We start from the raw sequence: 16801 nt of genomic DNA on the forward strand, positions 1-16801 counted from the left end.
TTCCATTTTAAAGTAGTTGAACAGATGCACCTAATGACGTATCTAGTGAGCATACAATGCGTTATGTAGATTATTTATAGAACAGCACCTGTGAAGACATTTATTTTAATGAACACTTGTTCCTTGCTTGACATCACAAATTAAATGTCTGCTTTAGAATAATGGAAACAGTTGACAGTGATTGCCCAGTTTCTGACACTGAACATGAACTCGGTTGCCTTTTTGTATAGCACTACTGAATGGATTAGTGAGTAGACGACATTACTTTCCCAAAACACTTGCCTGCCTTGGCAAAGAAACGCAAGTTACCAACTCTGTACTTTAACTGTCATTTGAAATCTTCCTGTCTCCTACCTTGCAGAGTGGAAAGAAGAAGTTATTTTAAATAATTTATCAGTTTTTTCAAACTTCATCATCAAACAAAAATGTAAAAAAAAAAGAAAGAAGAAAAATAAAAAAAGATTTATGCATAAACTTTGCTTTTCTTCTTTCTTTCTGCAACAGTGTGTTTAAAGCGAAATCACAATGAACTTGGCAAAGGCACAGTCTGCACAAATGCAGTATGCAAACAGGACTCAAAATGTTTGCCAAAGAGCCCTTGTGCACCTGACTGTTTGACAGTGGGATAGCCCTAAAACCTCACAGATTTAGCTGTAACGAACTTCAAAGTCTGCAAGTCTTTGAGTGTGGACATTGAGATTGGGTTCATGGTATCACAAGACCATTGTTCTCATCCCGTTTCCTATAAAAACTTAATATTGCTTCCTCCCTAGCCATGACCATGAGCCTTCTATATCTGTTAGTAGTTATTGTATTTAAATATATATTGCACTTTTCCTCTTAACATCTGAACCATGTAGCAGTTTAGAAAACATTTTTTTTCCGTCAGTTATTTGTTACTGAAATAAGAAAACAAATAATAATGTTGCCCTGCTGACAGGAGATGTTTATTAGAAAATGTAGAAATGCATTGTTGTGGAACAAGATTATCAATTACATATTTTGTCATTTCATTTGGAGGACTTTTTGCAATTCTTATGCCTCAGTACATCGTTCTTGTTACCACCACTCACAGTAATCAGTTGTAGGTGTTACTTAATTTCAGGTTTAGCACTACAGACAGTCAATTTTTGCACTGACAAACGAAGAAAATGACTTTAGTGTGGATTGGCCGCATCTTGCCAATAACAGATCCACTTATAGTAATAAGGTCATGACTGGATCCAATATCGGTTCAGCTGGGATATCTCAATTCCACTTAGAAATATAATTTCCTTGATCATGTATCCATTATACACTGTGCTTTAGAAGGCTCATAACTTTATTACCTGTTGTACTCACTCATGCCTTGTGCACCTTGTTGAAAGGTTAAGTGTCTAAATCAGTTTCCTATCCACTCTGGTACATTAAATCCATTATTTTCTAGGGGGAGGGTGTTGTTCTTTTGGGTTTTTTTCAGTGTGTCTGTCTGTGCTTGGATGTCAGTGTGCCAGATGTGACAGCAATAGATCTCATTCCAGCTGAAATGTTCCACGCTGCGCTGGAGTTCAAATGCAATATTTGATAGCCAGATTTCACCTCCAGGCTGTGTGTTTGTGTGTTGACTTTATACTCAGGGGAGATTGTCACATCTGTGAGTTTGTCCACAGTCGTTGCTGGGTCAGATGCTTTGCCACTCTGTCATCGCGGTTTTTCCCCTCCCTTATGTTAAGTCTTTTCCTGCTTCTTCTCTGCCTAAATTTATCCTTCCATTTCCCATAGCTGCCTCTTTTGGAGTGATTATTTGTTTTGGGTTTTTTTTTTTTGCATTTGCTATTCTTATCGTTATTTGTCTTTGACCATTCCTTCTCGCCCCTCCTTTATCTTCCCCTCTCATCTCTCCATTCATTCTTCTCATCTGTCTCTCGCATGTCTCCCCCTCTCTGTTTCCCCTCTTTACCTACAAGTAGTACTACTCTATCCTTCCCCCGCCTCAATTTCTCATCCCCCTCTTTCCTCCCTTCACTTCCATCACTGACCCAATTAAACATGGGGAGGGACACAGCAGTAGGAGAGTGACGGAGGTAAGGCAAGAAAGAGAGGGAGGACAGGCAGAAAGAACAGAGAGTTTGAGTCAGCAGCAAGAAAACCAGAGAGAGTCAGAAAACAATTGCCACCAACCTGCCAGGACATACACAGTGCATTGTCCGAAGTTCACCTGGAACTTAAACCACCTTTGACAGCCTCAGAGGAGGTGGGGGTGGAGTAGCAAGTCGAAATTCCTGCTGCCACGCACTTACCACTCTCGAAGAAGAAACGAGGAGAATAACAATCTACCTTCAGTGAAGACAGCGGGTGGGGAGCTGTGCGGAGTTAGGATGGCTGAACGCCGGGATATAGCTGGAGACTGAGAGGCTGAAGAAAAAGACATTGCATTCTGGGCTGGAAACTGAGGGAGGGGGGCACGGTTGCCCCTAGGCAAGAGAAAGATTTTTGGTGATAGGAAAAGAGGGAGAGGAAGGATGCATCTGTTCTTCCAAGACAAGTGGGAGGTGGAGGGGCTGCAGACTGTGGGTATCCTCCTGGTGGTCTGCAGTTCCCTCAAACTGATGCACTTTCTGGGGCTCATCGACATTTCTATGACAGGTAAGAGAAATTATTCAAAAGAAAAAAAGAGGCACGGAAAGGGTTAAATTGATAAATATAGTCAGGGGACAGCTGGAAGAGAACACTTACCTGGAGAGGCAGGCGTCTGCATATGTATTCATGGTGGGTTTCTGTGTTTGAGGTTAACATGAAGTAGTTTTAGCCTAATTCTTTCACTGCCTAGCTGTTCAGTCTGTCACACCCATTTACAGCCCTGTGTAGTGTGTGTGTGTCTATGTGCGTGTGTGAGAGAGAGAGATCTTTTTTATGAGGCTTGGTGTATGCTTGGTGTATCTGTGTCTCTCTATGTCACACATAAGTTCAAAAGTATTAAAACTGCAGCCCATTCAGTACCTCGTTCATTATAATCAGCCACAGGCTATACGTGACATTTATTAATGCGACGAGGACCTGCATTTTAAAATATTCTCATTGTTTTGATTTAAAGAAAAACTCAGTTTGTTCATCATGAAGAGCTTTACAGTGTTCTCTGGAGAGTTTTAAAAAGTCTGAGAAAGGCCACCCTTGTGGTGTCTTCAGGCGTGTCTACGCCTCGGCTTAAAGAGTGCTGATTTCCTTTTCCTTTTTTTTTTCTCTTGTGGGCGAGCAGGTTAGGGCATTTTAACATTTTTAGATGGTGTACAGTAGTGAAGCAGATACAGAATGGGGGAGGGAGACAGAGGGCTATTATATGCAATAAAGGAATTAAACCAGCAGGTTGCAGCTATGTGAAATGTGTCTTAACCACAGTGCCACCAGCGCACCCTGAGGCCACACATTTTTAAGGCTGCATGGCAGACTGGGACCGTGCTGTTTGGAACAGTCAAGCTTTTACCAGACAGCAAGGCTGTAACAGTGGAGGCATTTTGGGAAATTCCTCTGCTGCACTGATTTTGAGCATCATTCTCTCTCTCTCTTTTGTTTTTGGGGGGTTTTTTTTGCCTCCAACCTTACTAACTAGCTTGATTGCAGTTTAGAAGAAAAAGAGGAAGGAGAAGTGGAAAGTAAAGGTAAAGGTCCCCGGACTCATTTGAAACTAAAGGTGCTTGGGGAACTAACTGAACCACTTTTAAAATGTAGCTCTGCGTGGCTTCACTCCTAGAGATCATAACTAAAAGTCCCAGTGTTGGGCTTGCAGATACACTAAGCAGTACAGTGTATCTGTAATGCTTGCTGTCTTCCCTGTGGTTCAGGGCTTACACGTGATTTTCTGCATTCCTTGAGAAAATCCTCAGATTTCTCAAGTTTAGGAAGTTCCTTCAAAAGTTACTAAATATTGACAAAAATGTGCTGCCACCATTTTACTAAAAATAGAGCTGTTCTCTTATTTACTGAAGTGTTGTGATGGTCTGTCAGTGTGCCCTGAGGGAAACTATCGCGCTCTAATTGCATCACTACAGGGCATGCTGGGTAAGAGCATTGTGATGCTGCACAATAAGGAACAGTGTTTTTTTTTACTTTTCTGCCTACTCAGGCCAGAATGAAAGAAGTTCTGGTCTCATTGTCAGTGCCACTCAAAAAACAATTTTAACTTCAAAGACTAGAGAACAAATTGATCACGTGTCACTTCAGTAGCTCAAGGAGTAGAGTAACCTACTTGTTTTTGACATAGGACTCTGTTAGTATGGAGGATAATAGATAGATAGATAGATAGATAGATAGATAGATAGATAGATAGATAGATAGATAGATAGATAGATAGATAGATAGATAGATAGATAGATAGATAGATAGATAGATAGATAGATAGATATGTGTGCATATTAAGGTTACTGCCTCTGAGATCAAATATCTCTATTTCAGGAGAATCATATCCATGACATCTAAAGCACGTTTACTGAGACATCAGAACAAGAAATGTTAACGCCAGAAAAGGACAAAAATACAGACAAAATAACAAAGATGGAGCGAGGGCTTTAAAAGGGAGCCAGGAAAATGTGTCTCTAAACAAGCACATCTAATCACTGACAGTCTCCAGCAGATTTGGCTTTTTATGGGTCTCACAAGTATTTAAAACTCAGTGTTCCATGTGGAGCACAGGCAGTAGATATCACAGCAATTTTTTTTGTTCATTTCCGTTTGTTTGTGTCTCTGTTTTGGCCTTCATATCAGTATAACACATGCTGATAAGTTCAAACTGTAATCTGGAATGCTACCCAAGAGAGTTTCCAATCATAGAAATGTTATGATTTAGCATTTTTGCTGTACTAATATGTTGATTGCAGTGTTATAATTACCGGTACAAAAAATGTCTGGTTTTGGAGCACTAAAAACAATTTAGGTGTAACTAGTGTTCATACATTGTTGGTATGCTTCTTTACTCTCTTTCAAATTGATGTATTGCACACTGTTGTCACTTCTTTGACACCTATAGTTGCTATTTATGTTGAATATGATGAACTATACTGAGCGATACGCTCATATGTTAATTAGACTAACAATACTCTATGAAGAAATTACAAGTAGGTAATGAAACACTCATCTCAAGGTCCATTTAATAGCTGTTCTGAAGGTTTCTGGAAGTTAAGATATTAAAATATCATAAAGGTCATTAATTTATTCATTCATTTTATGGCTCCACTTACTCCATGATTAATCTTTTGTGGGTTACACTGGACATTTTCTGACTTATTTTTGCACATTTCATTGGTTGTTAAGCATTTGATAGTTATGTCTGCATTGTTGTCAGCTGATGAACCTGTTTGCAACAAAAAAAAACACACTTGCCCACAAGCAGACCCTTGTGCCTATGGCTGAGCCTCTGTGAGACTGCTCGATAGAAGAATCTGGTATGCTTGGAGAGCGTGCTCTGCTTGTTCTGGTTGCAAATGATGCCAGAGCCACATGTTGTCAGGAGGGCAAGAGCCCCTGACGCTCCACAGAGCAGAGAGATAACAGGGTGAGACATAACAAAGGCGAGATAAATCAGTGGGGGTGCTGTGGTTGTGTTGGTTTTCAGTCCATCATGTCCTACTTCATCCCTCAGACTGCTGGGGTCCTCCTTAAAGGGATATGTGGACTTCTATGCAGTAAGTACCCAGGTTTATCTGTGCCAATGTGTTTTACGTCTACTAATATCCATTTCGTGACACACAAAACAATCTCTGGTAGATGTTATGGGCTCTGGCTGGGTTTGTTTTTCTGTTCACCCTTCTTGCAAATTGCTTTCAATTACCACCAGTGTGTGAATGTGTGTGTGAAAAGGTGGATGACTGTGTATAGTGTAAAGCGCTTTGGGGTCCTTAGGACCAAGTAAAGCGCTATACAAATACAGGCCATTTACCATTAAGTGGTTGTTTAACCTGAACGTGAGTACAATGCTGGTTTATGTTTTGAATTGGTATACTCGGCACTAATATTTCTAAAGTCAGTGTACTGGATATGGCACCGTGATACAAATCAGTCTTATGAGGTAAACTGTGTGTTTATTGGGGTGAGCTGAGAGCAGGTGGTACTATCTACAGCTTGAAGTTGGTGGTCTCCCTTTGCTAAGCCAAGTCAGCAGCATGAATCCGTCTGTTGTTGAATCTGTCCGTTGCATGACTTTATAGGCATGTGTGTGTGTGTATATCACAGTATGTGTATCTAACTCTTGTGCTATGGTTGGTGATTTCAGGTAACCCTTCCACCAGCCAAAGCAAAAAAACCATAAAGCAGCGATTCCTCAAACTGCTGCCGTGCTGCAAGCCTTCGACTACCCCCTCAATCAGTCAAAGCAAGTGCTCTTTCACTCTATACATCTCTGCTTTCTCCTACTTGCCTCTTTAGTCAGTTGAGAAGACTGGCGCAGACGCTCGTGTGGATAAAGTCACATCAAAACATTCAGGCTACACATAAATCTACATACACCCTTACAGACTCCAAAAACTCTACAACTATCTGGTGTTGTGGATTGTGGGTCAGAGCTGTTTTTCTTTTTGTGATTTGAGGCGTGTGCCATATATTTGGGTACTGGAATGTGTGTGTGTTGGTATGTAATATACCAGAAATACCATGTTTACAGTACAGAGGTCAAAGTCAGGTGCAAGCTAATAGGTTCCAGCTAGAATGCAAATGAAATAAGAAATATCTGGCAGTGTCTTTACTTTGAACTTTTTAAATGTCTCTTCCATTTTTACGAATGATAAACCTCTTCTTCCACTTCCTCACAGGCCACTCGTTGTCTGTAGTGTGCTTCAGCTTTTCAGATAATACTTAAGATGCTGCAAAGATGTGTGGAAATTTCTAGCGTAATCTCACAGCTATGTATGGAAAATAGTGTTTGTTTATGTTTAATTTATTAAAATATCACAAGATATCATAAAGATTTAAACTTTATGATAAGCTCAAGATCTGTTTGATAACTTCAGCTAGATATCTTGGCCAGGTCATGGCTACACTGGGGGTTAATGTGGTGTAGATGCTAACTAAAACTTATCTGTCCCTCACAGACAGCGTGGAAGATGACTTTGAGTTATCCACTGTGTGCCATCGCCCTGAAAGCATGGACAAGCTGCAGGAGCAAACTAAGTTTACCAAAAAGGAGCTCCAAGTCCTCTACAGGGGCTTCAAAAATGTAGGTCTGGTTACAGAAGACAGTGAGAAAACAGGGGTTCTAGTTGAATGTGTGCATATCCTGTGCAAGATGGGAATTAATGAGTTTACATTTTTTTAAATGTATTTTCTTTATTTTTTTTCCCAGGAGTGCCCAAGTGGTGTGGTAAATGAGGAGAACTTTAAGAACATTTACTCCCAGTTCTTCCCTCAGGGAGGTGAGTTCTCCCAGCAATAAGCACGAAGAAGTCCAACAGTGCCAGTAGTTTCATTTATTTCAAAATGAAATTAAAACAACAGTTGTTAATGTTAATTTAGCTTTTTGTCATGACAGTGAAGCAAATATAATTATCTTACTCTAAGTCTACTCGGCTTGACTGAGGTATATGCACTGCAGAGAGGCAAAGTGATTTTTCATTTCACAATATTTAGGTTGATGAAATGTTAACCACTCACCTCCAGTTGTATTTGAAATTATTTTTATATCTACTCTATATTTAGACTGCTGCTAATCGCAGCTGTTCAAAGACATGTTTTGAGGGCACACGGGTTATAGTAAGTCTCTACCTTTGCAGATTCAAGTATGTATGCACATTTCCTGTTTGAAGCCTTCGACACGAACAAAAACGGCTCGGTTAGTTTCGAGGTAAGCTCTATTCTATTCTTACATTTCAGCTTCTTTTGAGGAATAAAGGAAGATGTGTGCTCTTCTGAAATTTGTCATCACTTGTGTTTGCACACAAATATGTATTTGTACACCCAGATTAGGCTGTGATAAAGGTTTGACTTTATTTACTGTGTCAACATTTAAGTAAAGATAACACAATGCAGGAAATCGTTCCCGCTTTTGTTGCAGGACTTTGTATTTGGCCTGTCTATCATCCTGAGAGGGACCATTAATGACCGGTTAAACTGGGCATTCAACCTCTATGACTTGAACAAGGATGGCTGCATCACCAAAGAGGTAACACACATGTGATTGTGTTGGATTTGTTGATTTCTTGGTCCCTTTGAATTACTTGCTGATGATTACTCATTATCAATATTTTGCAAGTATGTAGAGATTTCTGGCAGAATATTTATCAATGACATTTTCCATCACACAATAAAAAAAAATAATTTTTTATTGGAAATTCTCAATACTGTTTTCTCTGTTTCTCGATACACTTTACAGGAGATGCTGGACATCATGAAGTCCATCTATGACATGATGGGGAAATACACGTACCCCACCATGCAGGACGATGCCCCAAGAGAACATGTGGAGAGCTTCTTCCAGGTCAAACAAAACCATGTTTTCTTTCCCCCTCGTTTAATGATTGTTTAAAAGCAGAAAAATATTGATGGCACCAATATTGTTTTGGGGAAAACAATGATGCTGTTAGCCAAATAAATGTCTGGTTGTTGTATTTTCATTTCAGAAAATGGACCGGAATAAAGATGGGGTGGTCACCATAGATGAATTCATTGAGTCTTGCAAAAAGGTAGAGCATTCCAAATCCTGAAGGAGTATTGAAAACATTTTTAGAAATGCACTCCTTTAGAATCCCACCACGCTAATCATGTAACTACAACTGGAGAGAGAGCTAATTGTAGCATAAAGAAAGTCAGGGGAGACATCTAGTCTTGCTCTTTCTAGGAAATCACTGCACCTGACCAAGAACTATTTTCTGCACATAACTCTCCATAAAGCCACAAATTGCACATAAACCTGTGCACATCTCTTACCTCTTTGTAGGATGAGAACATCATGCAGTCCATGCAGCTGTTTGACAATGTCATCTAAACATCTGGACCAGTGAGGACACTGGCACCAGAGAGGGGTACGTGTGTGTGGGTGTGTAAGAGGAATACGGGATTGAAGAGAGAGAGAAAGAGTCTGATTCCATGTGTGTTGCGTGTGTGTGGCTGTCTCCCGACTTGCAAGCTTGTGCTCGTGTCTCTGTTGAGAGCTGAGTCCTGAGGACACAGAGAGGGCCCCCTCCCTCTAACTGGACCCCCCAGTGGCTTCCTCCAAGCAACAAAGGAGAGTACCCAGCGCCCATCCTCATCATGCAGAACCTTATGTTTTATCCCAGAGACACAGAGAAAGCAAGCAAGCAGTGGGCTCACAGCCACCTGCACACCTAACACCCAACCAGCCCCTGCCTGTTTTATTTGAACTTTTATTGCTCTTGCTGACGGAGGGACTATCACAGCCTTTTAATGGTTGAACTCAGAAGAAGGATGCTCTCCCAAAACCCTGATCTCAGATCACTTTTCCCCTTTCCTCCGTAATGGCTGAGAGATGGCATTGTGAACCTGATCTTGCCTCTGCGGATGTGGGTAACACCTTCCTGGAGCCGTTAAGACTCATGGCTCATTTGCTGGCCATACAAATAGAAATGAATCTACAGCCACCTGGTGGACAAGAGAGAAAAAGACACTTCCTGAGGGAGCAACCAACAAACTGGTGATCCGAGCGATTCCGTCTTACGGAGGGAGCTTCAAACTCGTTTTTTCCACAAGGGACTGATTTAAATATCGCATGATGATGTCACTAATATCTACTTATGTATTTACAGAGATACTCCAAAGTCTGCTCGTCTGTCTGCTGTCCTAGTCATTCACAGGTGCCTCACCCTTTGCGTATGTGTGCGTGCATGTGTAACAGGAGATGTCATCTGTCTTACAAATGTAAGACTCTTGTGACACAACACCCACCTTCATTCACAAGATTTCGGTAGAGTAATTCCCAGCCTTCCAAACTATTACAATCCTAACAGTAGTTGTCTATTGACTGTTGTACATTTTCTAGCATTCCCAGTGGTGTGATATTAGGCTGTACAATGTGGGGATTGCACTATAATTTAATGAGCCGTTTTGACCCTAGCAGCTTCTCTCGACATGGGAATGACATACCACAATCGTACTAGTCTATGAATATACATTCAAAGAGAAGATTATTAGATTGCAGATTGTATTTGTGAACTTATTGTAATCTGAAATGTCATGTGGTTGTCACAGGTTCTACCACTTGAAAAAACACAAAAGTCCCCACACCCTTTTTGCATTAAATCTGACTATTTCCATTTCAAGGAGGCATAAAGTGATTGTGTGTAGCAGGGGAAGACAAAGTTTGATAGCAGTTTTCTTTTTTCTGTGCCCCCATTGTTCACTCCATTTCTTATTCTCCCTCTCTGTAACACCAAAGAAAAGATATCAATTAAAAAGGTACATAAAGCCACTTAAGGCAAGACATTTAGCCCACCTGTGGGTGAAGACAGAGGGAGTTACTGGGTATCAAGCTGGATAAGGGGCAATCAGAGATAAGAGGTAGACTACATGTAGTTTATCTGCACGCTGTCAAGTGCAATTTTAGGTTGTGAACCCATCCATTAGGCTCAGATTAATTATTTTAGAGCAATTTGCAACCACTTATTTGCTTCTTTTCACACTAGAACTAAGCAACACAAATGTGAGATGATGTGAGGCACTCGGGCCGTAATTAAATCGGCCAAGTGTCTTAAAAGCTGAAACAAACATGAAATAGCAATAATGTTCTCCACTCACCCAACGTCTCCTTCCTCTCAGAGCACACTATAACGGCCCTGGTTAAAATATGCACTTCCGGCCCTGCAATTTCTTATTTTTTTATGTTCTGCAGTTTTTACATTTATACGTTCTGGAAGAATGGTTTGGCTCTGATTGTTCCTGCCCACAGTTACGTTATTTTCCCCAAACACAAGGAAAACCTGTCTATACCCGCATGTACTGTGTCTAGAACAATGAAAACCTACTAACCCGTGGTACTGACTGTCTAGCTAGCCTAAACTGGTTGCATAGCATATTCAAAATGTGTATATTTTGTACAGAGATAATAAAAAAAACAAAAAACACAGTTACTATGCAAAATGGACTGGCGTGTGAATTTATCAGACTATACATAAATTGTCTTTATTAAAATACGTCCTTTCAGTGAGATAAAGTACAAAGTACCTGTAGCAATAACATTTGACATTTTGACCTGTCACAGCAGGAAAAAACAGTGTATATCAGCTTAAGTGAGGACCTGCTTTTATTCATTCTGGTACACTTTCAGTGCTTTGGGAGAGTCATCATAAATTCCCCCTTTTTCCACATCTGTGAGTCCAAAAAAAGGGAAATAGGCAATGTCCATAATAATATTCAAATTATGATTCATCATAATGTCAACAGGAAACATTTACAGCTTAAATATACATAATTACATAAACCATCCCAGGAGCCAGGTCTCCTTCCACTAACAGGCAGTAGTATCTATGCAGATTCACCCGACCATGTGACAATTTCATAACCAAAATGTCATCCAGAACATTTTTTAAAAGTGTGAGCATCAACAAATACAGTAATTCAGTCTACATTTCTGAAGAACCAGCTGACTCCAAACCATGTACACAGCCTTCAACTGCCAGGTTATTAAAGCTGAAAATTTTGTTTTGTTTCGTATGTTCTAATGAAATTCCTGGCACAGCAAAACACTTCACAAGTTGGGTTTCTCTGACAGCAAAAGCTTTCGCAATCATTTGAGTGTATTTCTGATGACGGCCTTGATGCATATTTTTTTTAAGGACTCTCCTGTGTAAAGTATCATGAGCACAGCAAGTGGGACATGGATGACCGGTGGAAAAAAAATCTCAAGTAAAACTGAATTTAATGAATGTGATTTCTTTTTTTCCCACTTTAGGAATATTATCTTTATTTAAATAAAGTTTAACTTGTATTGTGATTTCTATTACTCGTGATTGGGGGAAAAAAAGATTGCAATGTGCAGGGGTGAAATTGTTTGAGCTTTTTAAGTGGGGGCTGACATACCCCACTGAACAGATGCTTCAGCATATACAGAAAAGTCCATCATTAAATAAAGAACACAGTTTCATGTTTTTCGAGTTCACTACTGCCTCTTAAAACTTTGACCTGCAGCGACCAGGGATAGGTTTTCTCTGTAAAACAGCAGAAATTTACTTGGGCATTCTGCGAAGCTCTGCCAGAACCCAAATAGCCAGCGAGAGAAGAGCCACTGAGCCAGACTGGTGAGTTGCAGCCAGCGGAGTGGGGACATAAAGTAACAGCGTGGCGATACCTAGTGCAACCTGAAAAGCACAAAAGCACAATTTGTTTATACTGAAGGGTAATGGACCTATTTGTATAGCAATTACAGTGTCTTCTAGCCTACCTGTGTATAGGCCATTGCTGCCAGGAGGCTGATGGCAATCTTAGCCCTCTTGGGAAGCATCATTCTCCTTGAGAACAGATACAGGCCTGTAATTGCAGTCAGAGAAGTAATCCCCTGAGAAAAGAAAAAGACATCTTGAGGGGTACATATTAACATTTCATTACACATCAATCTAAAAGAGTTATAAAACTTGGAAATATTATGTTTAATTAGAATAAAAACAATGAAATGCCAACATTTTTTAGCTATAATAGCATACCAAAATTCTATGATCAAATTGCACAGTGGTGGGATTTTCGAAGAAATTCTTGAGGGTCGGAGAGAAGGCCAGCAGATCATCAGGAATCCATCTATCTGCCATCTTAGGGAAGGAGTTATAAACAAGCCCAGCATCCAAACCAGCGACAAAGGCACCTGTGTAAAGGTACATGCATAAGTGATTCAAATACATCTCCATGAATAGAGATTAAACCACATTTGTATTGCCTTTAATTACATTAACTTTACTTTTCTACACAGCCGCTCAACCCATTTGCCCTCTAAGAGCCAACTTTACAAAAGACCTTTCGATTAAAATCAAACCAGATGAATAAGCTTTTTGTTTCAACATTTACCAAAAGCCAAGATACAGTACTCAAATTGTAGCCCAAAAACATTACATGGGGTAGCAGGCCAAATGTCTTTCCTCAAACCATAAGTTTCAGAGTCAAAGTGCGAAGCTTCATACAGACTGTGAGGTGACTGGCGTAGTATGCGCCTGTTAAGAGAGGAAATGTGACACTATATACACTTAGGGTTACTCTAATGGAGTCAGCTGTGAGTTGCCATGAATGACTCTGAGTGACTGTCACTCTAGTATTCATTAGTCAGTCTTGTTGTGAATTTACAGTTGAAGAATTTTATGTAACACATTGTGCTTTTTGCAGACGCAAATAAGCAGAACACTTTGAAGATGTATTGTGGACTCCTACTCTTCCGGGACTGAAAACCATTTGCACATGTCAAATTCTAACTGCTCCTCTAGCATCATTGCCATTTACCAAGAGCTTCCTATGTTCTGTCAGAACAAGTGCCACTTTAAAGAACACCTATGCTTCTATGATGGTCGTCTTCACTATTAACATCCTGCTTTTTGAGAAATTTCTGTGCAATTTTGCTGTAGTTACAGGTAGTTCACTTTGTTTCCCCAAAGTGGCTTGAGACTGAAAGCAGCACTTCGGTAGACAGATTCTGCGACCCCATTTGTGACACTGAATTCTCTTAAGATCCAGTATTACCTGAAAGAGCAGTGAGGAAGACGAGTCCACCAGTACCCTTGGCAAACCTCCTGAGCTGCATGAGTTTTTTGGTTTCTGCTATCTGTGAAAAAGGTGCCATTATTCAAGTTAAAAAAAAAGACTGTTTCACTTTACATTTCTCCAAAATTTATCATTTGTGTTTTTTCTGTAGGCAAGAGTCCCTCTGTACCCTGTGAGCTGGCAGCAGCAGAGTAAGCCCTGTCCACATACTGGCACAGTAGAGCAATAAGGCAGAACCAAGATGGGCGCTCAGACGATACTGGCTGACACGAGGGATGTCATGAGACTCGGGCTTCTCCTCCAACCCGCTTTTCACCATGTACCACCCCAGAAGGCCCTGACAAAACAAACACATGTATACACATTCCTTACTTTACATTTATAATAAACCCGATGGTGACAATAATTAAATATTAGTACAATCAACCTATTTAAAGAAAAAAGAAAAAAAAAACAATGCTATAAGTGACTGAGAATTAGCTATGACGTAAATCCAAAACACATCTGAAACTAACAACGCAGCCTGTTCAGTACAGCTGATTCCTTCTGTACAATTCCGGCTACTTTTACGCCGGAGTTTTTAAACTTGTCAGTGACAGACTAATGTCTCAATATACGGAATGATAATTATAGCATAAAATATAAGGACTCAGAAATGTCAGCAATGTCAGTGTGAAAAGAAGCTGCAACTACCAGAATATAAGTGAGAGAATGCACAAAGAGGTAGAAAGCATTGAGGGACAAATAAGTTTACTAATGGCTACTTCTGCAGGTTATGATGTAGGCTCAACAAAGATTCACTGCAGAAGTCTAAATCAGGCATGAGGTAATGATTATTTCCAGTGATCTTCTCATTTCCACAGCTGTGTCTTACCTGGAAGAAGACAAATCCACAAAGACCCAGCACTTTTCCCTTCATGGAGCGAGTGAAGTATCCTTTTTTCCAGAAGTAAATAGTAGGGAGGATGTATGCCAAGCCAACCAGCCTGCCCCACATACGATGTCCCCATTCCATGTAGAAGATAAACTTAAACTCTGGCAAAGTCATGTTATGGTTCAATCTAAACAAACAAAACACATAATAATACCAAATTAACTAATTGCCGCATTAGAGGCCAGACCAATACATAACACAGAGACACATTTAATTAAATTTATCAGGCCTTTATGTACTCTGATTCTGAAAAATGAGACCTTACATTTTGAATTCTGGAAACTGCTGGTACTTTGAAAACTCAGCTTCCCACTCTCCTTCTGACTGTGGTGGTTTCATCTCTCTCACCAGATGCCAATCAACCATGGAAAGCCCAGATTCTGTCAGTCTAATAAAAAAAAAATACATAAAAATACAGCAATGTAGTAAATGCCTGTTAACAGTACTTCAGTGAGTAAGTAGTACATACAGACATACTAATTTTAAAACGTGCGTACCTTGTGACACCACCCAAGACAATAGCCCCAACCACCAGTCCACTGCAGCCAAGTAACCATCGACCCACTATGCGATTTGAGGCTGCATTGGGGACAGAAGCTGCTGCTGCTGAAGTGGACGTTCCTCCCTCCACTGTGACGGTGCTGTGACCTCTCTTCAAGAGCCATTTTCGAAGTGGTGAACGCTAATGTAAATAAAAGGGAGAAGTGGCTTGAAATGATGATGGACAACACAAGCATTAAAGCTTCAACTTTACCTTATTATAAAAATAAAAAAAAAGTCATTTTAAATGTCATTTACACTCAGCACCCTTCATCCAGTACATCGACTATCCCTTCTCTGCACATGTCCAACCCATCTCAACCTTTATTCTTTAATTTTGTCCACTCAACCTGAGCTGTTCCTGTTATCTGCTGTCAGACTCCACAACAAAGACTCTGTGGATGACCACACATATGCAGACACACACACACACACACACACACACACACACACACACACACACACACACACACACACACACACACACACACACGTGCAGTACCACTAAGTGTAATTTATCTGACGACACATAGTATTTTATTCTATTTTATATTGCATGTTATTCCTTTTATCCTATTCCACTGATTTTCTTAATTTTTGCTGCTTGTAACTTTGCACTGTCCACTTTCTGCCGTGACCCAACAAATTTCCCACATGTGGGACTAATAAAGGTTTATCTTATCTGTCACAAATCACCCCTGGCATTGGTCTCCACCCACACCCACGACTGCCTGCACTTTCTTCTTCACTGTGGCTTTGGATGCAGTGACACCCCCACCTTGAACCCATCTGTCACTGCTACCCCACACCTCACCAGTGTCTAGCTGTCCTCCAATATAGTGCACCACACACATATACTCGCATATAAGCAGCATGTTAACAAATTACGAAAGCACAACACATGTAAGGTGATTCTATAGTTTTAGATATGTAAGAGCTAATTAACCTACTTTACTTCAAGCTTATAAACAAAGGCTTACGGTATTGCTGAATTTGATATCACTATCTTTTCTGAAAATTTAGTTACTGATAAATCAAAAACCTTCTTAAAGGGTCTATGATATTAGTTCTTCCATTCTGAATTTATTTTTTCAGCTCAAATGCTAATCTAAGAGTTTGCATTGCCTAGACATGGGTGATGTAAGTTAGCTGTTGGACGTGACTACTCTTGAGTACACCTAAACACCTAATGTTACCTGTCCTAACTAATTCAAACACATATTAAAAACAAAGCTGAACAAAGAGCAGCTGACAGATGTGTAATGTGACATATTGTGTATATTACTGGCAGCGTGTGACCTTCCCAATGACGCTTACTTAAGCTATTGGCTAAAATTAGCGGCTAACACAAGTCATACTCACGGTGCTGTACTGAAAGCTCTTTCCAGCACTTCTGCACCCACAAAAAATTGTTGTCCGCAACGACGAAATTAACATCTCTGTGCTCCAAGACTCGTCGCTAGTGCTGAAGCTATCCAACAGTGTTGCAAAAGCTTCAGCACGTTTGTTACTGTGCTGTCACCCGGCTGGTTTCCTAACGGCCAGTTTCAACTTTGACCTTCTGACGTCACAAGAAATTTACTCACTAAATAAAATTTATGTCTTTTTCTTTGTCAGGAACGAAACATACTCAACATAAATAAATATATATATATATATACAACAAAATATATATAC

General features: G+C 40.1%; 2 protein-coding genes across 5 annotated transcripts in view; one reads left to right on the forward strand and one right to left on the reverse strand.

Annotated features, from left to right (window-relative positions):
- LOC113035340 (A-type potassium channel modulatory protein KCNIP2) overlaps positions 1 to 11465 on the forward strand; it is a 115288-nt gene extending 103823 nt beyond the window's left edge. For 2 of the 4 annotated variants that reach the window (XM_026190860.2, XM_026190859.2), the window contains exons 2-8: positions 7056 to 7180; positions 7307 to 7376; positions 7734 to 7804; positions 8015 to 8122; positions 8333 to 8437; positions 8580 to 8642; positions 8897 to 11465. In XM_026190860.2, the coding sequence (XP_026046645.1) occupies positions 7056 to 7180; positions 7307 to 7376; positions 7734 to 7804; positions 8015 to 8122; positions 8333 to 8437; positions 8580 to 8642; positions 8897 to 8944 (590 nt within the window). In that variant the 3' untranslated portion in view covers positions 8945 to 11465. Of the gene's footprint in view, positions 1 to 976; positions 2626 to 6241; positions 6345 to 7055; positions 7181 to 7306; positions 7377 to 7733; positions 7805 to 8014; positions 8123 to 8332; positions 8438 to 8579; positions 8643 to 8896 lie in introns of those variants that run through there. The other 2 variants (XM_080288116.1, XM_026190858.2) reach the window with 2 other exon arrangements.
- On the reverse strand, positions 11065 to 16690 carry cox15 (cytochrome c oxidase assembly factor COX15). Its single transcript, XM_026190855.2, has 9 exons — positions 16487 to 16690; positions 15082 to 15266; positions 14850 to 14972; positions 14525 to 14711; positions 13820 to 13987; positions 13630 to 13711; positions 12612 to 12766; positions 12353 to 12466; positions 11065 to 12269 (listed from the first exon to the last, which is right to left on the reverse strand). The coding sequence occupies exons 1-9, from the start codon at positions 16559 to 16561 to the stop codon at positions 12138 to 12140; spliced, it is 1221 nt and encodes a 406-aa protein (XP_026046640.1). The 5' UTR covers positions 16562 to 16690; the 3' UTR covers positions 11065 to 12137.
- Positions 16691 to 16801: the final 111 nt, after the last annotated feature.

This window comes from Astatotilapia calliptera, chromosome 13 (assembly GCF_964374335.1).
Source record: "Astatotilapia calliptera chromosome 13, fAstCal68.1, whole genome shotgun sequence".
NCBI classification, from domain to species: domain Eukaryota; kingdom Metazoa; phylum Chordata; class Actinopteri; order Cichliformes; family Cichlidae; genus Astatotilapia; species Astatotilapia calliptera.